Below are 26,919 nucleotides of genomic sequence, written 5' to 3'. Positions count from 1 at the left end.
TAACTACTAATTGATTTTAACGGATACAATTTTTATATTGAATTGCTTCTTCGCCGAGATAAATTAATTACAGTGAATTGTTCATTAGTAAGAATAGATTAACTCCTCCCGAATATTATCTAATATTGAAATAGTTTTCCTACCAGTATTTTCTCTCTTCCGTCTCGCTTTCAGGCCTGACTCTATCAAATATTTTATTATTTAATTTAACTCACACTATGTTCTGTTTCAACAAAATATTCTCATGCTTTTCTGAAGATAATTCAAGAAAAATGGGACACTGTTAAATAAATAAGTCAGTACACTTTTTTGTCAATTGATCTACATTTTCATTGTCATCAGTTCGCGTGCAGGTCGTCGGGCTACCAAAGCAGGGGAGCCATCCCCTCTGCAGAGGATCAAAATTGTGATGACATGTCTTCGGATCATCCTCAGAGATGTATCCCAGATCGTCGCCAATAGCCCATTGTGCAGCTCTAGTGCGACGTAAATGAACTACAAAAACATTGTCATCAGTTTCTCAAGAAATTCAATAAATTCTCTTTCTTTTTTGCAGTTGTTTATCAGTTTTCACATATTTAAAAATAATATATTGATTTATGATATTTGATTAATAGGATGACCATTTGTAAGAAGGTCCGAGAACAAGATTATCAGTTTCATAATAAAAATAAACACGTAAAAGAACAATAAATCTTAAATCGAATTATTTATGTTAATGTAAATATTTTATACATTAAATGCAAAACAAGTTGCGTGATAACATTGCAAATTACGTAAGATACGTTAACAGAGTGGTCGAAAATAAATCCTCAAATTACACCTTTTAAATTTAAATTTTTAATCTAAACTACTTTGCATTTACAAGTTTAGCAAACTATCTTTCAGAAGCATTCAAACTTAAATTAAAATATTAGCTGTAAAACCTATGTAAACCTTGCCACTCAGGTTTCCACAATTGATTGTTTGCTTACAATGCCCGTGCCCCATTCATTGCTATGTAAGCTAAAAGCAAAATATATGTATAGAATAAAACCATGAAAATGATGTCTGTCCTGAAACATAACTAAAATAAATAATAAAAGAAATGTTTAACATCTGTTACGTTTAGGTTATTTAATAGTAATGAAATATTTTATTGAAAATTGAATGTGTTCGTATATTTTATCATATTTATTTTTATACGTAAGTGTTGTTCTGAGAGCAGAATGTGGGCGGTAAAACAATTAACATCATTGAAGACGTGACGTTCCACATTCAAGCGGAATATTTTTAAAAATATTATGCTACAAAATAAATAAATAATTTAATCTTACATTAATCTTTTAATCTGAACACACAATTTAAATTTTAGAATAAAGATAAAAAATATTTTAAAGAAAATATTGAGAGAGGTTTGCGCAGGGGTGGCTATAAGTTATACCATTCGAGTTGGTTCCCTTCTTATTTTCTTTTCTTCGGTTTTTTTACTAGCTACTAACATGGCTAAACCGTGGTAGTCACAGGTATATACTGGAAAACTTTCTGAAATAAATTTGCAGCCTTTATGAGTTCTGTGTTTGAGTAAAGAAAATTTTAATTAGGGAAAAAAATAATGTAAACCCATGTAAAATTAAGCTGGGAAATTGGCCGAAGCAGGCTTTTCAGTTGAAATTCTTCAATGTTAATTTTTTGTGAAATGTAGAAAAATATAAATTTTGGGATGATAATTAAGCAGAAACTAACACTAAGGCTCACTAATATTCGAAACGGTTTTTTAAAAAACTTGCTAAAGATGAGCATAATCTTCAGTGCACAATACAGAAAAGTAGGTGAAATAACATTAAGAATGAGTCACACGAAGTAAATAAATCATAATACAGATCCATCCAATGAGAAAGGTATAGTAAATAGATTAAAACTATATCAGTGGTATCATCTGTTAAACGAAAGAACAGGGGTATTTCTATATCAATACTTATTCATGTCAAAAGAATTTTAAACTTGCTAAATTTTTTTTAAAAATCCAGAAATTTATCCGGGAATGACTTGGTTGCACTTTAAATTTATCCACCTCTGAAATAAGATCTAAAATTTTAAAAGAATACTTACTAAGTTATATTTCTCGCATGCCACTCATTTGTTATTTATTTCACCTGCATTTTTCTCTATTTCTTGTGCACTGAAGATATTGCATTAAAACTTGATGCTACTTCAATTATTTGAGCATAATATTCTTTCATATTTCATTAGTCTAATATATACAGGGGTCTGTCTAGGCCAAATTTACTAACGTTTATCGGTAACTTCACAAATTCAACTTTAAGAAATTTCACAAAATACTTTTCGATAAATCCATATTTTTGTGTTGATTAATAAAATTTTTAATTTTTCATAAATTATGCCTAAATTTTCACAAAATAGTCACCTCTCAGAAAAGCCTCGACAGATCCCTGATATATTTATATTGTTAATTTTCTTTTTACTTTCATTTAGGTTTTCTTAATGTGAGTGAATGATATGACCCAAATTTTTCTAAAGGATTATTAAAGATTTTGATGAAAGATTTACTCTTAATTTTATAAGCATGGAATTTGCTGATTATATCAAAGCACCTAATATAGAAGGTGTTACTCTACATAGACCTTTTCATGCTCCACTGGAAGGAACATTATGCATCACAGGCCATCATTTCATTTTATCATCAAGGTCAAAGAATGAAGAACTATGGGTAACTATAGATTCATAGTTGCTTTTTATAAAAAATACTTGGGGGCTAAGCCCCCTGTCTGCTGCTGCTCATCAACTCCCATAATTGCTTCACAATAATTGTTGTTTCTTCACATAAAACAGCTTTTCTACTAAAGTTAAATTATTCTCTCAACATATATGTACTCAAAGGAAATTCTGTTTGCTTATGCTTGTGGCTCCATTTTCCACCTCTAAATATTATTATCTATTAGTATTATAAATATTTAGATCGATTGATGAACTTAAGTAATTTTTTAGGTAATCATTTTTAAAATAACATTTATATTGCTGTGACATTATATTGTTTAAACAAATTTGATGAATTCACAACCTTAATTTAATATTTTCGCGTAACAATCGGGTGGATATATTAAATACTATTTTTGTTTGCATCTCATTGTACTTGAATCTCTAATTCATTTAACAGATCTCTTTAATTGTATTTTATAACAGTAAAACTTTATCTTAAAATAAAGTACAGAATTAATTAATTAAAAGCATAATAATAGTAGTAGAGGAAAATAATTTCAGGGATATACAAATATTTATGGAAAAACAGTACCTTTATGACTATTATTAGTTTTATGCTGATGACAACCAAACCAATATGAATAGAATGAGGGAAAACTGGATCCTACCACATGATTTTCTGTCCAATAAAAAATGCACGGGCAACAATGGCGAATTGCAATACCATCATTAGATTTTTATATATAGTAAAATTACGCATATTTAAGTGTAAATTATGTCTTTTTTGAAATACTAATAAAAAGAAAATCTCCTTCATTTATATTAATGCATAGCAGTTATAAGTAAAAATATCAAGATTTTAGAAAGGCACATGTATTCAGATTTGCATGTTCATTTATTTTCATATTTTTTATACTTCTCTTTTTGCTTCTTAAAAGGTATTCACTATTTTTAGTAGTTAGTTCGTATGAGACTGGTAAACAAGTTGGTTTCAAAAGTTTTAATTATTTAGAAAAATGTATGCTGTTTATTCTCATGATTGAAGATCTACAGGTGTGACAAATTATCTTAATTTTTCATGATTTATATCAGCATAGCTGCTAACTCTACTGAATTTTCTTGTAGAGGTGTAGTCTAAATCTAGTAGTCTACTGAATTTTCCAGTAGACTACTAGATTTTGCCAGTTTCTCCTGGGTTACTGGTTTAATGAAAATTCTCCTGATTTTTAAGCAGTTTAGAAAATTTCTTAAAATTGAGTAAGTTTCCTAAAAAATTCCCTATTGAAATAGAATTTTCACTTAGATTATTGCTTTCTTGAATATTTAAATAAGTATTACTAATACATGATGAAGCCAGCCTCATGTATAAAAATCAATTTAAAACTTTTTTTTGTTCTAAAATGTTCAGTTTAATCTTATTCAGAACTCCCTTTTTAAATTTATTAAAAGAATTTAACTATTTTTGATGAATTAAGTGACTATTACTATTCAAAATTATGAGCAAACATAATACATAACATTTCAAGTTCATTTAATATCAATCATAACTGGAAAATATAGCAGTTTTTCTATTTTGTTGACAGTAAAAATCCCTAAAATTCCCTTTATCATGAAATTTATATTATTTCATAAAATCTACTGGATTTTTTCCTATCCATGTTGGCAGTTATGTATCAGTGAATTTAAAAAAAAATATAAAAGAGATAAATCACTGATTTTTTTTTAAATAAGTGATTTTTGTATAGGAGCCATGTATGCTTGAAAATCCCTTTATGTTATAAAAATTCCCTTTATTAATTAAATTCCTTTATGTAGGACAAAATAAATGTCTGCTCTTACTTTAGATGCTGCACAAAATGGTTGATTGTCTTGAGAAAAAACTCAGTTTTTGCACTGGCACCATCATCCTGAAATGTAAAGATTTTCGAATATTGCAGTTGGATGTACAAGGGATAGACGAGTGTAACAATGTTGCTGCTTCAATTGAATATTTAATGAATTTAGGTAAATAGATCATTTGCGTGTCAGTAATTAGTTTAATCATATATTTTTTTGTCTTGTGATTTACACTGTTTTATTGCAATTTATTCACTAATCATTTTTCAACTTCATTCTCTAAATATAAAAAGACCTATGCAAGAGAAGATCATTAAATGTAACGGATAATTACATTTAAAAGTTTAAGACATAATTGTTATTAATTAGTTCATTGTATAGATTTAGAGAACTAAAAATAAAAATATTAATTAAAGGTGATTAGACTATTCATTCATTTTTTTGCTCCTCTTAAACACAGGTATCTGAGATAGCCATTTGGTTTAAAAAAATAAAGTTTAAAATCGGCATTAATATACAATTTTGTAATAATATACATTATTTTATTATCATTTAATATTGAAAATTCTCTTATTTATTTATTTTGTTTTTTCCCATTAGCAAAATGGGTCTTGGTTCGCACACTTTTCAACTGTGTTCAAGAGTAATAGTAAACAATGCGTTGCTATGGCGACCACTGCGGTTTTTCTTTTCATTTTTAATTTATTTACATAATAATAATTTAAGGTATTTTTATATTCTTTTTATTATTAATGTATAATTACTGGCTTGCCAGTGATTTTAATATAAATATGAGTGCTGAAGAAGGGAAAGTATTTTGTGACGTCTTGAAACATGTGCATAGGCAAGATATGAAAATCAATCCGATAACAAACATCAATTGTTGACAGTTTTTGCAACCCATGATTTGAAATGTTTAACGGAGTCAATCCAGAAAGCATTTGACCAATGGGTAGCCAGCGATCGTAATAAGGCGATCACAGCTTTTTATTTTTTTTTATTGCAATATGATTTCAACTATTATACATAGTGTGACAGAGTTTTTAACTTTTTTTTTCAATTTTGTCTGTGATAACTGGTAAAGTTCTTATCTTTTATAGAAAATCCGAGATCTTTTTATCCGTTTTTCCATCGAGCTATGTTTGAAATGCTGGAGGATGGGTGGACTTCATTCCGTCCTGAAATAGAAAATAGTAAACTCTTACAAAACAAAGAGGAATGGAGAATAAGTTTTGTCAACAAAGATTATTCGGTATTTTGCTCTGTTTCTTTCATTTTACAGTTTTGGTATAATTTTTTTTATGAGTATGATGAACTTTTTTATTTTGTTTTGATAATATTTGAAAAACAGGCGTAACTTGTTGGATTACAGCAGTAGCTGGAAATTACTGTTACTTTGTTGTACTTTGCCCAAAATAAAAAAAGTTAATTGTGTAATTTTCAATCTCGCAGGTTGCATTTTTATGTAGTCGGACTCAATCTTAATAGTTTGAAGGCCTAATCTTAAATATGCAAATTAATTTGTGCATTCAATATTTTAAGTTAAGAAATCAGGCAAACAACAAAAAAAAACCTACTGTTTAGATAAACTTCTTTTTTTAGTTTTTTTTTTATGGTGGATTTAGATTTCTGACCCTCAAAAATGTAGAAGCTAGCTGGAAAATAAAGTCCCAATAGTTTGGTCAAGAGTGGTCGAGTTTGGTCAAGAGTGGTGGAAAGTTTGGATATTAATTTTACTTTTTGCGTAATTTGTTATATCTTGGGAATTTTTTAAGCAAATCTGAAAACAGAAACAAATCCTTTTATTATAATTATAAAATTTGGTTACCCAAAGATAATTCCATGTGAAAATTAATTCCTAATAATTATTTGTTATTTTATTTATAGCTATCGCAAATCAATATATTTGGGATATCTAAGTAATAAGCTAAATTAAGTACCAAACTGTTTACTAGTAAAGATGGTTAATGTTTTTTTTAGCAAGGTTCATTCGTTTCTTTTTTATTCTTAGATTTATAAATTTAATTTCAAAAGAACAGTACCACACATAAATAGATTAAACAATCATATTTATAAATGATAATCATTCATAGGTGTGTTTAAACTCTTTAAAAAAAGTTTTCTTTTAAAAAAAACAATTAGTATTGGTAAAATAAAATTGTTTTCTTAATAATTAAGAAAATTTCTTAATTTTGAATTACTTTTCTAGGAATCCTTACTCATTTGTACAGTATAATAAATGAGACATCCTAAATAACTTTTTATCTAATGATGGAATTTTCACTTGCTGGAATCAATCTTAATGGTTCGAGAGGGCTGTTTCAAAAATTCTAATTATATAATGCAAACGATATTTAAAGTTACACAATCATACACAAAAGCATGCTTTCTCTGAATTGTCCAAAACCAGATCCGCATTCTTTGACAGGATATTCGTTTACTGTATTAGACATGTGTTACTGGGTATTGACATCTAATGCATCACTTCAATGCAAATCATAAAAACATGAAAAAGTGTAAAATTTTTATTTAAAGTATTCAGACCAAAATATTCTAACTGGCCTGTCATAAATCACAATACTATTCAAAAGAAAGAAATTTCTTGCACCTACCAAAATTGTAAAATTTTTTTATTATCTAGTACTCTTCAATACGATTCCCTGTTATTACGACCTATACTTAAAGTTCTGTTTGCCATTTCATTGATTCAGAGCCATTCATTCCAATATAACGACTGAAGCCGAGTTTACTTTTATTTTTTATTTTCAAGAAACAAATTTAGAACTAAAATACTTCCATTGCCAATGACTCAATTGTTTGAAGAAAGAAAACTATTTTATTTTTGATGTTATAGCCCATTAAACTTGACTTATTTAAAATTCCCATTGAAGAAAGGAAGGTACATAATCCCCTAAGTTCTTATATTAGATGTGTAACTTTTGGCCAAAAATTTGATGAAATATAATTTATTGTTGTTGTTGTACTTATGCTACTTACAAATGCCAGAAAGCCTGCTTGAAATCAAGCGAATTTTTAAGGCAGAGAGTTCGTTTCTTGTTTTTTCAGTGGCCAAGAATATGACTTCAGCCACACACACACAGGCATAGCTCATTTTACAGAGAGGTCCCAATCATGCTCCATACATTCATGCTCAGGTCGTAATTTTGATCTCAACCAAAGAAAGACCAATCAGTTCTCCCAGAGGTATTGATTTGTTGTGGGAGACTGTGTGACTCCGACAGATTTAACAATACATACGCTTCCGAGATGTAATCTCCAGTTTTAACGAACAACCGGGTTATCCCGGCTCAGGTTATTGTTAATCAAAAGAGGTATACAGTTTTGTGAAAATTAGTTCTCTACCGATTGTAGACAACCTCACTTTACAAGGGTTCGCCAAGTGGGCCCACTTTGAAAAAACCCACCCGGGTTTTATTGGGTGGACTCATCTTGAAAAAACCCACTTGGTGGGTTTTTACACAAATTGTTTTTTTTCTTTTTAATTTGGTTGAAAAAGAATTATCTCCTAATGCTATCATTGGGACACATCGTGGAAGTTAACAAATATTTTAGAAATGTGCATCAAGCACATGGATGGGTAAAAGAAAAAAACTGCTTGATGCCCCATTTACCAAATGATACTAGGTGGAGTTCATATTGTGACCTCGTAGAAACTTTTGCCAATAATTATCATAAATATCAAGAGATTGCTCTTGAACATCAAAATGAATCTAATAATAATATGTCAAAAATATTAAATAATGTTGGGCTTTACCAATAAACTATCAATTTGGAAAAAACGATATCAATTGTTTCTGAAGCTTTAAAAAAGCTTCAATCAGAAAACATTTCAATTTCAGAAGCTGTTATGAATTAACTTACTATCGTAATATATCTTACTATTGGAACCCCATAAACATTTTGTAAAAAGATTCCATTAAGCTGTTCAGCCACCTCATTTATTAGCATATGCATCCTGGATCCCGAAACAAGGGGACAATTTTTAAATGATGAACACGAGCAATTAGCAGAAAGCTGTCTTTCTAAGCATCATCCAAAATTTCTGACAGGTGTTATGGCATTCAAAATTATGGATCCTGAATACTTTCCAAAATCAATGATGCTTAACACCGTTATTCCGCAGTTTTCATAAAAAAATAGTGGAAAATTATGGCAAAAAAAAATGAAAAAAATTCCAAGTTTCCACACAATTTCTGCCAATTCTTTTTTCTTTACACTCAGCACCAGCATTCTCTGTCCCTATCGAAAGATACTTTTCAACTTTCAGTTTGGTGTAAAGTAAACTACGAAATAGATTAGGAATAGATAAAGCTACAAAACTCGTAAAAGTGTATCACCATCTGAGAGAGAAATGTAGACACTTTGAATCTGCAGTATAATAATAATAATAAATTAAAAAAATGGATCTTTTTTTAAGTTAACTCTTAACATCTGCTGACAATTATTAACTATTTGGAGAAAGTTTATCACCATTAAAAAACTGTTAAAAATTAAAATATTACTTGTAAGATTTTTTAAATATTATTTTCAAGATTTTATTTGAATATAATTTATTTTGTTTCTTTTAATCATGTTTAAAAATATTTAAGACAAATGAAAAAACATTTTCTATTAAGTGATACGTTGAACAACATTTAACAAAGTTTTATTTTCTGGTTTTAAAATAATATGCTAAAACTTTTTATGCATGCTTTTTTTGTAATTTTAAGATTAATTTCTTTTTTGAAATTATAAAGTTAAAATTTATCTAAAAATGCAGTCCTTTTTCTAAGGTTAAATATTTGAAAAATGGGACAAGTAACTGATACTCTTTATAATTATATGTAATTTTAATTTCACTTTCTATTAATCGTATTATAAAATCATGGAAGACCATTAAATATTTATTCCAGTTTAATTTTATTAAAGGTAAAAATCAGATGAAATTTTAGTTCTTACTGATTGTAAATTTGTAATAAGTAATATATATATTATACGCATAAACAACAAACGAAAACAAAAAGATCAATAAACTTGTTCTTTTGATATTACTGTTGCATATATATTTTATAGTGCTTCAGTTAAAAATTGTGAAACGTTATGTATTTAAGAATAAAGATTCAAACATGTATTAGTGATAGTGCATTCTTTAAACTTATTTTAATATATATATTTTATATAAACTTTTTTGGATTAATTTCTATTTTTAAGCTTATACATCACTATTTAATAAATAAAAATATTTTCAAAGTAAGTAGTTTATGAGCACTAAATGAAAAAACTTAATTACCACGGATTTTTTCAATAAAACCTGGACGGGTTGGGGGTTTTTTCAAAAATCCCTGAGTTTTTTCAAACCCTGCACTTTACGATGTCCATTCTTGTTTAGATATCATTAGTCATTTTATCAAGTCTTGACTATTAAAAATTCCTTTTCAATGCTTTTTCAAATTAAAAAATGCTTTTTGAATGTTTAATTGTAATCATTATATTCAGAGCAAAATTTAAAATTTTGTATTTTTTCTGCAAATGTAAATTTTTCAAGTAACCAAAAATAAAATTTTCAGATTTTGGATATAGCAATTTTTACTTAACGTGCATGTTAGTCTGATGCACGTGTTGTTACAGTTGTGAGCAAAAGGTTAAGAATATCATTCCCCCACTCCTAAAAAAAGTTATTATTCTTTTTACGAAGGGAAGAAGCAGCATTCCCTTTTGCATTAAAGCCTTATTTTTTGTTCAATGCTAATCAACTAAAAAATTGTTATGACTTAAAAATTATACAATAAAACATGCAATTATTATAAATTTAGTTTTTCATTGCATGAACAATTTTAATGTAGGGCATTTTCGTAAACCTCTGCCAACAAGAGGAACTAAAATGGAAAAATGTTCTGGAAAAGGCTTAGGCTGACTATTGTGCTGATGTTGATACTTCTGAACTTGATAATTGAAAAATTTTGAACCACCAACTATTTAAGTAGTAAAATTTTTTTTAAAATAAAATAAGTAAACAAGTTTTATAGTTGTATGCAAAAAATTTTAAATTAGCACAACTAGTTCTTAAAGTGTTGACTAAAATCGGATGACACAATATTAATGGGGCCAACTTTTCATAACTATTCTATCTAACGTAATGGGATTATATTTTCCATACTGTTGAGATAAAGGTCTTATCCAGTATTCAGACAGCTTGCCGTAGCCTAAAATATTGTAATCACAAGTTGGTTACCATATTTGAGCTTTCACCCTTAAGTCATTAAGATTGCTTATTATTAAGTAAAAAGCTAATGATCTGATCAGAAGTTATTCAGTGTTCTTTCCTTCTGATGGAACATAGCATTATTTTTAAAGTTGCTTAATGCAACTATTTTTTTTTTTAGATGTTAGGTGTGTCTCAGTTATCCTTAACAAGTAATTGTTTCATTAATTGAAATGTGTATATATTTTAATATTTAGGTATGTCCCACATATCCTCAGCAAGTAATTGTTCCTAAGAATATTGATGATGAAACATTGAGAAAAGTGGCAGCTTTTCGTCAATTTGGCAGACTTCCTATTCTAAGTTATTACCACAAGTCAAGCAAAGTAGCCGTCTTTTATTTTTTCACTTTCTCATTGAATTTGTTTTCCGGCATTTTTTTAAATGAAACAACTGTCCTTATTTTTGCAATAGGCTGCTTTACTGCGCAGTAGCCAGCCGATGGTCGGAGCTAATAACAGGCGCTGTAAAGAAGATGAAAGATTGTTAAATACTGTCTTGGGATCAGGAAAAAAAGGGTACATCATTGACACCAGATCGCAGAATATTGCTCTTTTAGCTAGGACCAAAGGTACACATTTTGAACCAGAATATTAAATTGATAATTTCAAATCTACTGAGTATCAGAGAAAATTCTGTATCAAATCACACATTTTGAAGCATAATAGTAAAATTATGCTTTTTTCTAATTAATTCTGCAGAACCCTAGGTCTCAGTAGTAAAGTTAAAGGGGTTCGGAGAGTTGGGACTTTTTAAATAAGTATTTCTTAATATTTTTGAATCCTGTTTTGAATCAATTAATAATAAAAAATGTTTTTTTTTTAATTAAAAAATATGTAGTTTCTTTTATAAGAATATAGAGTAAAACCTCTTGGGAGCGACCACTCTCCATTCCACTGTAAAATGCTCGATATTAGAGGTTGGTTGTTCTTAGAGGTTACCTCCATTGCCTTCAAAATTGTTATCAAAGGTACGTAATTTTTCTCAAGCGATTTTAATTTTAGTCATCGGCATTTTCTTGGTGCGGAAATGCCACTACTGTTGGCTCCATGAAAAGGCGGATTTATTAATAAAATTTAACGTTCATAAAAATGATCCCAACTCATATAATTATGTGCAAAAACAAATTTACCGATTATGAATAATAAAGCTATTTTAAATAAATAAACTATTTTTTTTGTTTAAGTTTGCTTTTAATTTCATATCATAAAAATTAGTTAGCTCTTAAAGATGAGAAGAGGTTTGTTTGTTTGAGATGATTGTGTTTTTTTAAATTATTTTTTTTTTCTAATTTAACTTTCCACTCTAAAAGTAAATCACTGTGTCTAGTGCACTCTGACTGCAACATGAGATTGTATCGTCAAAAAGAGCTGTAGAAGTAAGTGCACAAATATTTTGAACGCATTTTAATCTACCTATTTGTTTTGTGAAATTTTTTTGTTATCATATTTTTTGGTGTTTTCTTATTTGACCTTTTCCGCACTTGGTGGTTTTAATGCTCTCTCTTAAAGGTTTTCTTCAGCGCAAAGTCAACGGAAAAAATTCTGTTCCTCCCAAATGTGGTCGTAAGTAGAAGTGGTCGCTACATGTTGATGGTCTTTTTTGGAGGTTTCACTGTATTATATAAACTATAAAGAGTACATGCATTTATTAAAAAAGTATGCAGTAGTATTCCCCATCACACTTTTTGAGTCAAAATAAAATAACTAAATTTCTTAAAGTATGTTTCTATTGTAACCATTTTCAAAACTTATGGCAGTTCTTTTTTAATTTTCCTTTCAGTGGAAACCATAATTTGGCTTATTTTATTCAGATACATTCACAATTTTCTTTAATTATATACTTTATTTATAAAGTCTGGGTTCTGATGAAAAAAAAATTGATCATTTAAGTTCCATAGTGAAAAAAAAAGGGAATCAGTTGTCTAGAATGTAAGGATTTCAAGCTAATTATTTTTATGATGGGTTTCTTAATGCAGATTATGATCAATGTTAATTTTTTCAGGTGTTGTTTAATTTTGAATTAAAATATGAATTTTTGGTAAATTCAAGCCTACTAGGCTCTAATGATTTGAGTAATGCACGATTGACATCGTTTATAAAATGTATGTGGTTTCAGCAACATTTATTGTATGAATTAGATGTGATGGAATGAGTCATTATCTTGCAGGTGGGGGTTTTGAACCTGATGTCCATTATCCTTTGTGGAAGCGTATGCACAAACCTATAGATCGATATTTTAACCTGTTGGAATCCTTAAGTAAACTGGTTGAAGGTATTTTGAATATTTTTCCTCTATTTAAAGTAAATTGATAAAGTAATTTCAGAATTGATCTTTTTTAGTACTTTTTTTTTAAAATGACAATATATTACAAAAGCTGTGCTCTTAAGTAGACCTCCTTTTACATTTTTTGGTCTTTCAAGTTTATTTTACTTGCATTTATAACCTTATTTTTTTATCTGCTTTTTTTTCCACAGTTGAAAAATTTAATGTGTTAGAGTTATATTTCTTCTGATATTTTAAAATACTTTAAATTTACAGTAAAAAAAGTATGCTTCACATCTATTTTTATTTTTTTCAATATGCTTTTAATGTGTTGTATAATTATAGTTTAAAATAAAAATTAGAGGGTTTTCTCTTTAAAATTATCAAACAATTGCACAATTTCACTCACTTTTCAAAGTCATAATTGAATATTTTAATGTTATGATTTTGTGAGGGAAAAATCTTATATCAGTATTAAAATTTTGGGAGTGTTAATCTAAATTTTTCGACTGACAATTGTGAAAGTAAATCATTGACTTATGATTTTTGTTCCTTTAAAATGTTCACTAATTTTTCTCAATGTCATTTATTGTGTATTTATTTATACATAATATTTATAATATTAATAATAAAACATTATAGTAATTCAAAAGTGGCAAAATTTCAAACGTAGGAACTGTCCATTAATATATAAATGTTTTAAACATCTGTTCTACAGCATGTGTTGTTTCAAAATTTTAGGGAATATTCTATTTAGAAGACTTGTCAGATATGCTCTATTTTTGAAATTTGTTAACTACTTATTTTTTTGACAGCTTGCAATGACAGCAATTGCAATGTTGATAAGTGGCTGGCACGCTTAGAATCTTGTGGATGGCTCACAAATGTGAAAGATGTGTTAACTTGTGCTTGTCTGGTCGCACAATGTTTAGATCAAGATGGTGAGTGAAAAATTTTTATTTAAAAGAACAGAAAGAAAATTATTAAAATCATATTCTTACCAAAATATTTTCAAATTTATCAGTTAGTATAATTAGGTTCAACCAGGGCTCAAAAATTATATTAGTGGACATGCTAAATTAGGCATGTATTTTTCACTTTTTACATGCTTGACTGGGCATGTAAGTATTTAATTCGAAGGAAAAAAACTGTAAAATACCTGTTAAAAATTTATGGTTAACTTGTTGAAGTACATGCATTTTTAAAGTTTCATTGGGGCATGTATTTTGTAGATGGCCCAGCAGAGTACATAAGAATTTTAATATTTTTTGTTAGTTTCTTTATTTATCCATTACCAGTTTTTCTAACTTTTTGAGTCAGAGAAACCTTAAAAGAGCAAAGCACTATTGTGCAAGAGAAACTTTTCACGACCAATTCTGTTTCACTTCAATCGATATTTTAAAATAGTTAGTTTAGAAAAATGACTTCACGTAAGCTATGAAATTTCTGATGCTGAAAATATGTTTAAAAAATCTTTAAAATGCAAATGAATTATTGCAGAATTTCTTCCCCCTACATAATCGTAATTGCACGTTGATAGTTTAATATAATTTTAGCATTTGAAACTTCATGGTTTACTCTGATTACCAGGTTAAGTTTAGTAGTTTACCTGATTAGAAACTTATAGTTAGGCTTACCCGAATTCACTGATCTTTAAATTACTTATGTTGGTAAAAAAGAATTTGACTTGAAGGGTTTCTCTCATGGTATAGAGTCCTCATGATATTATTTTAAAGTTCTTCTGGATCTTGAAACCTCTCAGGAACGCAGTTTTGCCTATATAATATGCGATTAAGATTTAATAATTTTTTTCTTTCTATTCTAGGTTCATCTGTTTTGGTGCATGGTGCGGAAGGCACAGATGCAACTTTAACAGTATGTGCTCTGGTTCAGATTATTTTGAACCCAGATTGCCGAACAGTTCACGGATTTGAAGCCCTCATAGAACGAGAATTCATTCAAGCAGGGCACCCTTTTAGTATAAGATGCCAGTGCAATGCATATGCATCAGCAAACTCTCGGACGAAAGATCAAAGTCCAACTTTTTTAATGTTCTTGGACTGTGTATATCAGGTAGGAGACAGATGAGTGTCTTTAAAGATTCAATTTTGTCCTTTCAAAAATTAAGAAAGAAATGTTTTTACAATGCACAAAGTGAAAAAATATTCACCCCGAATAACTTTTTAATTTAATGATCAGATTTTCGCAAACGCTCGATTTTATCTAGAAAACTTTCAAAGTAAATTTTATTTCAATTATAAAATGCGTTTATCCAAAGATAGTTCCATGTAAAGAAATACCTTGAATTGTAAGATATACAAATTTTTACGTTGTTTTAAAGATGTTAATTTTAAAAATCCCAAGTACAAAATTTTATGAAAATTAGTTGAATAGTTTCTTAGTTATCTAATTATAAAATTTGTATATTTAAAAATTTGTTCAAATTTTGTATTTTATCATTTAAAATTATGTTTTTTTAAAATAATGTAGAAATTTTCTTGCTATTCAAAATATTTTCCACACCTTTATAAAAATATAAATAGCTATTAGAAATTTTTTTGTTACATGGAACTATATTTGGACAAATGAAGTTTATAAGTGCAAAAATTTTTAAATTCCATGAAAAGTTTTCAAGATGTAACGAAATATGCACAAAAGTAAATTAATATTGAGCAGTCCAAACTTTCGACTGCTTCTTTCTATTGGAACCATTTTTTCCAGGCCATCCCCTATTTTTTGTTCGTCAAAATTCTGAATTCACCTAAAAAATATGCTTATTGAGGGCTATGATGAATCTCTAAAGAATCAATCTCTTTGATCATTGAACATTTCAATAAATATCCTGAAATGTTTGTGATTTTCTAAATTTTTGTTCAAGTTAGCCGGAAGAATAAATATTAATTGTCTGAAAAAGAATTAAAGAAATTTCAAATTCAAAAATTATGTTATATGCCATGAAACAAAGTAAATAATTAAAATGTACGACAAAATTTTCGTAGCGCATCAAGTAAGATAATAATCTAATCCCAGTATTAGAGACAACTACCCTTAATTTGATGGCATAAAAGCATTCGATGCAGGAGAAATATATAAAAAGCTCTTATCTCTCCTCATCACTAAATCATACTCTACTGTTTTTTTACAAGAGAATTCTCATATTTAGCTACTACATAACTATTTTCCATATTACTTCTCTTTTTTTTTTAAAAAAAAAAATCTGAGTTTTTTTAAAAAATGTTTTTCTTTTTCTTTTAACCCCTTAACGCACAGATTTCTTGGGAAAAAAAACGGCCAAAAAAATTTTTTATTTAATTTTATATTATTAATTAAATTATATTTAATTTTTATTTTTTATATGTAAAAAAGCACACTTTAGAACACAGAAAACACGCATTCTCGATTATATTCGAGTGTGAAAAATTATAGCAGCATAAAATACAATGCCGCTCGTATTATCTCGAGTGCACACAGTTTCGCCTGTTTAGCGCGCTCGAATTAACTCGAACGTGCAAGTTAAGAGGTTACACTGCCAAAACTATTACCAATCATATATCTGTAAACCCATGTTGATATTATACAAATTTCTCCCATTAGAGAATCAGCACCCTTAAAATATCCTTAAGTCTGGGGCAATATTGTCCTTAATTTTTTTTTTTTTTTTTTGGACTTCCAACCCTGATACTGGTTCTTGCTTGCTTTTACCTTGCTAGTGCCACCCTCTTTTTATTCTTAAAATATTTTTCCTATTTCATTTTATATTTTTTACCATGACCATTTGTTGGCTTTGACCATTACTTTGAGAGCTTGATTTATATAAATCATTGTGATCTCATCACCATCCTTCATCTCTCAAATAACATTACACGAATGGTTTAATGGATAGGAGAGGAGAAATTTATGAAGTTATGGATACATAATGAAGATTTATAACCACCCTATATATTTATGAATGGTCATTACAGAACATCCTGTATACCATTTTACATTGTTTATACATTTTATTTATTTGTATTTACAGAAGTTTATTTTTAATATCATTTGTATATACAGTTGTTTTGCTAAATTATATGTTATTGTGCTGTTTATAATTAATATACGCAATCCAAGTGTCCAATAATTCTAAACGTATAGTATTTTAAGTATATATATAGCTGGTCTGTCTATAAAAGCAAAATGTTACTTTTCAAAGACTAAAATTGTTTTAAAACTTTTGAGCATTTTCTTCAAATAAACACATCTTTTCTTTATTTGAATGCGTTAATGTGTATACTTTACTGGCAACAACGTTTCTCATTATTTTTAATTTTAGCTATAAAAAATGCATATTTATTAAAAGTAAATCTGACATATTTCATCTGTAAATTGATTTTTATAATAAATAGTATACAGGGGTGATTATATTCTGGGAGTACTCAGGAATTCCAGATTTTTTGTATTATCCTACCGGGTCTAAAAATTAGAAGCAATTAGATTTTTCTGGGAATATCGCGGAATTCCCATTGGTTCTCGGACTATCTCTAATCAAAGTTTATAATCTGATGAAATTTTGATGAAAATCTTCAATCTAATATCAAATTTTGAAACTTTTGCTTTTTCCCACTAACAAGACGTTAACATATCCCTGATTCTTCCGCCAATTTATTTTTTCTGGTTTGGCGGATTTTTGCCATTTGGAACTGTGCTGGAATCTGCCAATATTCTTCTACCATCTGCCTTCGATTATTATTCCGCGCTGTGAATATCAAACATCAATTTTTTTATTTACCTAATTTAAAAATTACACGTTGCAATTTATATTGACGTGGTTTAAAAATTTTACACTGTGATTTAAAAATCAGACGTTGCGATTCATATTCAGGCAATTTTATAATTTAATATTGTAATTCGTATTCACGTGATTTTAAAATGCAATATTATGATTCATATGCGTGCGATTTTAAAAATACATAGCAATTCTTATGAGAACTAAGATTTTTCTTAAATTAGTTACTATAAAGGTTTGATATTCTTCATTGGTGAGTAATTTAATTATAAACCTAAGCTCAAAAAATTATGCCTTTAAATGTTGTATTTAATATGTCTTATTTCAATATGAACTACTCATAACTTAATATTTTTTTAAAGTTGTCATAAGAATATTTTTTCTTTCAGATTCATGAACAGTTTCCTTGTTCATTTGAATTTAATGAACAATTTTTAGTCACTTTATTCGAACATTCCTATGCATCTCAGTTTGGTATGTATTATTTTCGTGAAATATTTTTTGATGTGCTTTTTAATTTAATTTTTATCAACTCGCATTCTTCTTATAAATGAGCGAATTCATGTTAATTTTTTTAAATTTTGGGAGTTTCCTTAAAATGCAGCTTCCCTATAGAAAGGATTTTAATTGTGAATAAGGGTTTTGATGTAAGTAATAATTGGACGGGTGAACAACCTTTAACAATAAATTTAATTAAACAAAATAAGTAACATCTCGGAAACGACATTTCTATGCCATCACCACCTTGGGCACACCCAATACCAAAGCAAAATAATACAGTTCTTGTACGTTTTCCCTCTCAGGGGAAAAGTTTAATCATTCTCCCTTTCAATTTGGATTTTCCCTTTTTGCTTTTGCTCTGAATCTCACTCCCATATTTTCATTTTATTTAGCCATGCTTGCTAGTATTAAAAATTATTTTGTTGGGTGCAGGTATGTATACCTGAATTTTGTGGAGTTTTTAATAAATGATCGGTTAAAAAATAAATAGGACTGTAAAACTCAATAATAGCATTGTTCGGTACTTGGGGATTATCCCGTCGACCTGTCTACGCTCGCAAAAATGCATAAATCCTATGGCGACATCATAAAGAAAAGCAATTTCCAAAATAATCATTCGAAACGCATTAAATTTATCAAATAATAATAACAATAAAATAATAGCAAAAAGTGTACGTGTAAAAATACGTAATAAAAAAGTGTAATCAAAAAAATCTAAACAAAGTAAAAACCTCTTTTTTTTATAAATACATATCAAATTATTCTTGAATCTAATGATATATATTTTTCTAAATCATTTAGGCTGCCAAAAATCCTTGATAGCTTTTAAAGCGCAATCAAATTGTACTCTCTTCCGTGCTAGTCAAGTTTCAAATTTGAATAATTTTGTAACCGAGTAAAAAAAAATTTTTTTTGATAAATTGAATTGATAATTTATAAATTGAAATACGAAAATGGTTGACAGGATAACCTCTAAGTACCCATTGTTCACATTTGAGAAATGATTTTTTTCCACAAATTCTAGATAGTTATTACATTGAAGGTATAGAAGATAAATGACTGTCTGTGAAAAAAATTCCATTTTCTTCATAAGGGTTTAAAACTATTGTTAGTTCAAAAATCGTAAGTGAATGAAAAATTGTAGCAGTGAAGAATAACAATGTGATGTTCATCATATGTGTTGCAGCAATGGATAAATAAGGAATTTCGCTGCTTAAAATTTTATGTAGATAAAATATAAGGAGTAAGGTCCATTCTCTTTCTTGCAACAATGAATGGAGGCAAAATTCCATTGTTTAAAAATTGTATATATATAGGTAATGCAGAATAATAATGTAAAGTATGGTAAATAATGAATTGTGGATGATCATTGTATTTGTGAACTATCTGATTCTATCTTTTGATGCTTTTGTTGTTCACCTGTTTTCTGATCACATGTTTATGAAGCATTTTTCTGATCATTTTTAATGTGGTATTCATCTTATCTCAAAGTTCTTTCCTGGGAATTTTTTTTAAAATTTTACTAATGATTGCAGGAAAATGTTGACTATTAAAAGAAGTATAATTTAATTTTACTTAAAATTTTGATGCTTATTAAAGTCAAATTTCAGAAACCTTTGGTAGAACATATATTATAAATTATTGAAATAAGAAAATAGCAAACAAGGAACTCTGTCAGTCATCCATTGTTACTCTTCGTTGCTCATCTACATACAATTTTGGAACAATGATTACAAATTATTGAAAAATATAAGAATGAATGTTTGAATGAGACTTTGTAATTGAATCGTTTTGTGATCAATGTAGTCCCTACTTTTGACATCAAAGGTGTTAGTGATAATGTATTTAGCAGTAAGAGCCTATATAATTGTGTACCTGAAACTATTGCCTAAGTATGAGACAATGTTAAATCATAAATAAAGCACACGCATTTTCCTTTTAAATATATGAAATGTAAAAAGTCAGCAATTTCTTAACAGTTACTAGTTTATTGTTGAATTTTATAGCTTTTATGTTTGATAATTTTGGATAAAGTGGTTATAACAACATCCCGATTTAACAAACTAACTTCCTTGCATTCTGTCTTTTTGTTATATATTTAATGTTGACATCATTAGTCACAGGTTGTAGTGTCTTCCAGCTAGACAAATCAATAATCTAAGTCACAATAAAAATAATTCAAAATTTATTCCTTCTATTTTCAATTCTGTCAAATGAGCTGGTGTGGAAATTGAAATTTTTTGCTTTTATATTTTTATAATGTACTGAAACGTACAATCCATGTTTATCGTATTTGTGTGATTTCTTTGACACTTGTAACCTTATTAATGCTTTTGCTTAGGAACATTTTTGGGCAACTGTGATAAAGATCGACATGACTGGAAGTTAGCAGAACGAACTGTTTCTCTATGGTAAATAAAAACTCTTTTGCATATTTTAAGCAAAGTGAAACATTGTTATTAAATTTATTATTTTTAATACTGCATGTTATTCATGAGTTTAATGGAAAGGCTAAGCACTGGAACTAATAATGACCATTGAGCTCTCAGGTGCTAATGAAAAAGATTATTGATTTTTAGCTTTGATGAAATAAATCTGTAATAAATTTTTTTTTTTTTTTTAACTTAAACATGTTAGCTTAATAAAATAGTTATCAGTAACGATGAGATCGAATGTCAGCTTTTTTATTTTTTGTTTGCTTCTTAATCATTTTATAGTCAATATTAATATTTATTTTTTTAGATATGTAGTAGCCTTTTAATTTATGTTTTAGTCTGCTTTAATTCTTATAAAGATGTGGAAAAAATGTTTTTAGTTTGTTAAAAATTTATTCCAAGATTAAATTTTAAGCATTTTGTATGCAGAGTTAATACTTTGAAGGACTAGTAACTCTTTTTAGTTTTCTTCTGTTCCATAAGAGATTCCTTATGCTTTCCCCAAACTCTTTTAGTACAATAATATAAATACAGTAAAATCTGCATTTAAAATAGAAATTTCTAAATAAGATACATTTAAGTTTTATGATTTTTAAATTTTTTTCTACCGAATTAAAGGAGAAATTTATATTTTTAGGTCAATGTTGAATCGAAGTGAAACTCTTCTGACATATTTAAATCCTATGTATGAACCAAACAGTCACATAATTTGGCCCTCTGTTGCTCCACAGAGTATTGTACTTTGGAGTGGCATGTATTTGCGATGGGTGGTAGACCAGAAACCTCAAGTGGATGCATGGAATGTCATTGAAGAAATTAGAGAAAAAGAAAAAGAACTACAATTTAAATCAGCTAAGCTCAGAAGGTCTTTTTTCTTTTCTCATTTAATTTGAAAACGTCTTTAAAATAATTATATTGAACTTCTGTTAATAATAATGTTCTGTTTGAAATAATTATATTGAACTCAGTTTTTAAATAATGCTAGTACAAGTTAAAATTTAAACCATCAGAATTGAGCTTTAACTGAATGAACCCAATTAAAACTTCCTATACATATTGTCTACATCATATATTTGATGTTTTGTAAAGGAAAAAAAAACTTTCCAAAAGATAGTGCTGCATAGTATGAAACCATGCACATCTGCCTGTTGGTTTCATAATATTATTGGATAGAAAGGTATGCACACAGGTGTGTCAGTAATTAAATTGTTCCGCTAATCTTTGAGTTTTGAATTCTAAACTAAATTACTAAATTCTAAATCTTTCATTTTACTTCATTACATTGCTACCATTTAGTAAAATTTGGAACTTTTTACTTTAACTGAAACCTTAGTTGCACGATGTACAAAATATATCTTTTTGAATGTTTCCATTCAATGTTCATATAATATTTAATGTTTCAAGTCCATATACAATCTATATATATATATATAATTAGGTATTTAAATTATTTTTGCATGGAATTGTCTTTTTATAAAAGAGTTTTATAATTACTGTTTTACTTAAAAAGTTGTGGCGAAATATCCAAAAAGTAAATTAGCATTAATGGATCTAAACTTTGGAAGACCCCATCCGAGTAAACTATTTTGAATATATGCATTTTCCACTTTGCGGCTATTCCATATATTTTGACAGTCAAGAAATAATATAAAAAGGCATGTTTATTCCAAAAATGACATTTATGTATCTAATATCATAACTTTATTAATAGCACTAATTAAGTGGCATATTTGAAATCAACTCTTCAAACCATCAACAATGACGCTTAGTATGTAACAATCTAATCATTAGAACAAAAATTTTCCAGGGTAGCATTTTAAGTTATTAAATTGGACATGAAAACATTCTTTCTCTAAATAAACATGCTCTTAGAACCATTGATATTTTTGGATTCTTATCCATCAATGTCTGAAAGGTTGCGTAAAACTGGTAAATATGGTTTGAAAAAAAGCAGTCAAAAGTTTGTGCTTTGTGATGTCAATTTTACTTTTTGCATATTTTGCCATAACTCAAAATCTTCTAGCACACGATTACTGTATCCAAAATAAATCCATGCCCTCCTCCCCCCCCCAAAAAAAAAAATACACGTATTTTTATTAATGGTAAAATATTTTTTGCATGACTTTTAAATAGTAAGATATTTAAAATTGCAAAATAGAAAATTTGAATGAAATCAATGGAATAGTTCTTGTAAAACTGAAATTAAATTAAACAACTTTACTTTTATAATTCTGAAACTACTCGACTATTTAAGTTTAAATTTTTCATTTTGAAATTCAAAACTTCCACTATTAAATGGCCAGTATAGGTACTGCCATACTTCATGCTGCGTGTATAATTGACTGCATATAAAAGTTATAAAGGTTTTTAAAGTTAGGACTGTTTTAAAGAATCTTTTTTTTTTAATATTTCTGAAACCTGTAATTATATTTAAATTCGAACAATAAACTATCATGTATTTAATATTTAGGTTGATTTTATAAAATTATTTAAAATAAAAATTTTTTTTAAATATATAGTATTTGTATATATTGTATAGTATTGTATATATTGGAAAAATTATGATGAAAACATGTATTTTTAAAAAAAAAAAAATGCATTTGTATTTCCTATTAAGCTTTTCAAATCAAGCGAAATAACTGAATTCGTTCAAGAAACATGCTTCCCTTACATCCATTTTCAAAGTTCATAGCAGCTCTTTTTTAGTTTTCATTTAAACCATCTTTAGACTTATTTGTCTCATCTTCAGCTTATGTACAAACAACAAAACAAATTCATATAGCCAGACTAGATTCTGTTCCTGGACTGTGAATACAAATGTTGAAGATAGAACCTTATTTAAGATAGTACTAACGTTAAAACATTAGCGAATAATTTAAAAATAGCTTACTTAAAAAATGTATAGGGTGTTAATTGCCACGCTATTTGGATTTTCATTTAATAACATGAGTGAAATGCACAGAGAGAGAGAAAACATGATTTTAACTTAAACTGAATTTGGAATCCTCAGTTAAAGCTACATTTGTTTTGTTCTTTTTCTGAGTTATAATTTGTTTATATATTTTTTTAAATATACAACATGCTGCGCATTTATATTTATTTATTTATTTTTTTTACAGAATTATTTATGAGCTAGAGAAGGAGGCTGGTGAAGCTGGCTTAATAAGTCCAGAAGCTACTGACTTATTACCTTTGGATGATTAAATCATATGTTTATTTTTATTAAAAGTTATTATATATTTTCAAGGATGTGTATAGCGTAATTATTATTAAATCAATTTCTCTATAACTAACAATAAAATATTTTAAGCTGAAAATTTTTCATTTCTTTGATAAAACATTGCAGAATTTCATTTACCTACAGTATTTTTTTTTTTTCATTTGAATTTTTGCTACTGAGTCATGAATAGTGCTGTTATTTATATTCTTTGCTTTTTAATTTATGTTTTACATTTAAATAATTGCTTCAATACAGTAGAGCCCTGATTATCCTCGGAATTGGATGGCAAGAACATGGCTGATAACATAAATTGTAGATGATCTGAAAAAACTTAAAAAGTAATGTGGAAACAGTGAAAATAATTTTAAAATGTATTCATGCATTTTAGACATACAACAGAAATCTTTGCTCTTAATCACTGAAACGAAAAATAGTAAAGAAAAAATCAGTACATACATACACCATAAAAGTGTTTGGTTACACTTTTTTTTAAAAAAAATCAATGATTGATCACGTGCAATATAATTTCCGGTCTCTTTCGGATGATCGGAGCTCTATTGTACTTATTGTCGATGCTGATCTGATACTATTGTCGATGCTGCTTTCAAACTTTTCTCTGTTCATTTCAATACAATCTCATTTTTAATATTCTTGAGGGGGAATGTTTTTTAATTTCTTATTTAAGTAATACTTGGTTTTCAATTTTTTTTATATTTGATTTAGTTTAATAGAACATTAATTTTATGTGGACATTTTGAAACTGGCTAAAAACTGTTTGAAAACATTGAAATTTCACTGTATATCTGTCTCTTTCAATTTTTAATGCTTTTCATCTGAAATAATCTTAATTCTTTTATTTATTTATATTTTTATTTGCAATTATTGTGGACCTTTTTATACCTTCTCAGATGCTGCTTGATCAATGAAGTTTCAATGTATATCAGGAAAAAAAAAATATATAATGCTGTTTATTTAAAATGACATTCACTCTTTGTTTTCATTAAATTTAGTTTAATAGAACATTTGTGAACATTTCATAACTTATAACTGCATGATTGCTAAAAATTATGAATGCTTTTTTCATGTAGCCCATAAATTAGTTTCCAAAAAAGTAAAGTGTGTAACAAAAGAAATGAACGTTTGTAGTTATGTTGTTTTTGTGTTTTTTACTACATTATCAAATCACTCTGACTTTGTTTATTTAATATTGTTACTTCACAAAATTGAAACTTTAATTAAATAATCTTTTATAAAATTATTTCTGTTACATTAGAATATACACTTTGTTGCATGACAAATGGTATTGAGAAATTGTTTTTATTGTTTGTTGACAACTTACATAAAAAAAGGCATTTTCATTTATATAATGGTAAAAAAAAATGTAAAATCAATGTCTTTAAAAAAAGAACAGTAATAATTATTATTAGTACTAGTATTTAGCATTATTTTCCTTTTCTAAGGAAATTCATAATAAAATTGGATTTAAAATGCAGCTGTGGATTTAAAATTATTCTTAACCCGGTTAAAGCTCTATTAGTTAAATGAAAATTATGTCGACATATATTTATATGAACTCGAATAATTATTCCAAATTATATTACATTCATGATGGCTCGGTGGTTAAGGCACTGTATGATGAACTGAAGCTTGAACCCCATTGGTTGCTGGAAATCCACCCAGCTTCAGTTTGTCTGTGAGAAAGTGCGCAATGCTCACACTACTGACCACAATCTTGACATTGGGAGCGATTATGGCCTGATACGAGTTCCGCACCCAGCTCACACCACCCATAATGCTGACATAAAATATCCTCTATGGTAAATAAATCTTGGGTTAGAGTCACCTTGCTGTCAGGCTAACTGTATATTGCCTTTGTGGTTTTCTTCTCCATGTAACACAAAAGAGGCTTAGTTCCATCAAAAAGTTCTCCACATTTATTATAATACTTGATCAAAGAGTTCCCTTAGAGGTAAACTCAAAATTAGGTTGGTTGTTCAACAACAGTTATAAAATCAAATCATGTCATTGGTTATGAACCTTAACCTCCATGTTGCAAAAATATTTTATTTAATAATGATGCCTTCAACACTTTCCTACAATTGAGTAAAAATTTAATAATTCAGAGTGAAGCTCTCAGTTAAGTCAGAGTCATTTCAGCTACAAACTCCACAGCAGTCATACGTAATAAATTTCAATCATTTATTATCATCATCATCTATACCTTTTGAGACCAAAAGGACTTTTTCTAGGACATCTATCCCTCTCAAATTCGGCCTGCCTTTTTTTAGTGTGCCAACTGGTCTGGCATTAGAAACTCTTTTAGTATACGGTCTTCATCCTTTTCTGATAACATGGCCTGTCATTTAATGAAGTTCATAATTATATGAGTGATAAAAGCTCTAAATATGTTCCTCCAAAAATACTTCTCTCAAAGGTACCCAACATTAGGTCATCCATACGAGAGATGGTTTCACAAGCATATGTTGAAACTGATCTTGTAAGAGATTTATGCAATAAAACATTTGTTTTTCTATGGATTTGATTAAATTTTATGTTCATTAAATCATTTAACATAGATGATGATAAAATTTACATGCATCATTTTTACTGTAAAACTATTTCATTATACTTGATTTCTTTATTTATATTATCATTCAAATTTATTATTTATGTATAATTTATTTGATATATTTACGTTATGTTTATAGTTTGATATCTAAACCATTAAAAATTAATACTTGTTAAATTGAATTTAGTTTTATTGTTTATTCGAAGCATGTTGGTAGAAAAAATATTTGTGTTCTTCCATAAATATTGTAAAAGTTTTAATAATATGAACGTTCATAAATGTTCAAATTCCCATCAATTAAGCATTAAGGAAAATAAAAAATTTTATTAGACATCTAGTTGCTGATTAGTAAAGTAAGCAAGCATTTGA

General features: G+C 28.0%; 1 protein-coding gene across 6 annotated transcripts; it reads left to right on the top strand.

Moving 5' to 3' along the window:
* Window positions 1-1,019: 1,019 nt before the first annotated feature.
* LOC107452397 (myotubularin-related protein 9) lies at window positions 1,020-24,078 on the top strand. Of its 6 annotated transcripts, none has more exons than XM_043049165.3 (13): window positions 1,020-1,153; window positions 2,476-2,710; window positions 4,545-4,704; window positions 5,637-5,788; window positions 10,996-11,124; window positions 11,213-11,369; window positions 12,968-13,072; window positions 13,879-14,004; window positions 14,889-15,136; window positions 18,215-18,299; window positions 20,668-20,737; window positions 21,399-21,626; window positions 23,881-24,078. In XM_043049165.3, exons 2-13 carry the CDS (start codon window positions 2,567-2,569, stop codon window positions 23,963-23,965), a joined length of 1,689 nt encoding a protein of 562 aa, XP_042905099.2. In that variant the 5' UTR covers window positions 1,020-1,153; window positions 2,476-2,566; the 3' UTR covers window positions 23,966-24,078. The 6 variants fall into 6 exon arrangements, with proteins under 6 accessions (XP_042905099.2, XP_042905100.2, XP_042905101.2 ...); XM_043049166.3 differs by having other exon boundaries at window positions 1,024-1,122; XM_043049167.3 differs by having other exon boundaries at window positions 1,032-1,111.
* Window positions 24,079-26,919: the final 2,841 nt, after the last annotated feature.

Source organism: Parasteatoda tepidariorum, chromosome 8 (genome assembly GCF_982258835.1).
Source record: "Parasteatoda tepidariorum strain Cologne lab strain chromosome 8, Ptep-v5.0, whole genome shotgun sequence".
NCBI classification, from domain to species: domain Eukaryota; kingdom Metazoa; phylum Arthropoda; class Arachnida; order Araneae; family Theridiidae; genus Parasteatoda; species Parasteatoda tepidariorum.
Note: the sequence above shows the minus strand (reverse complement) of the source record. Positions and strands in the feature narration are given on the sequence as shown.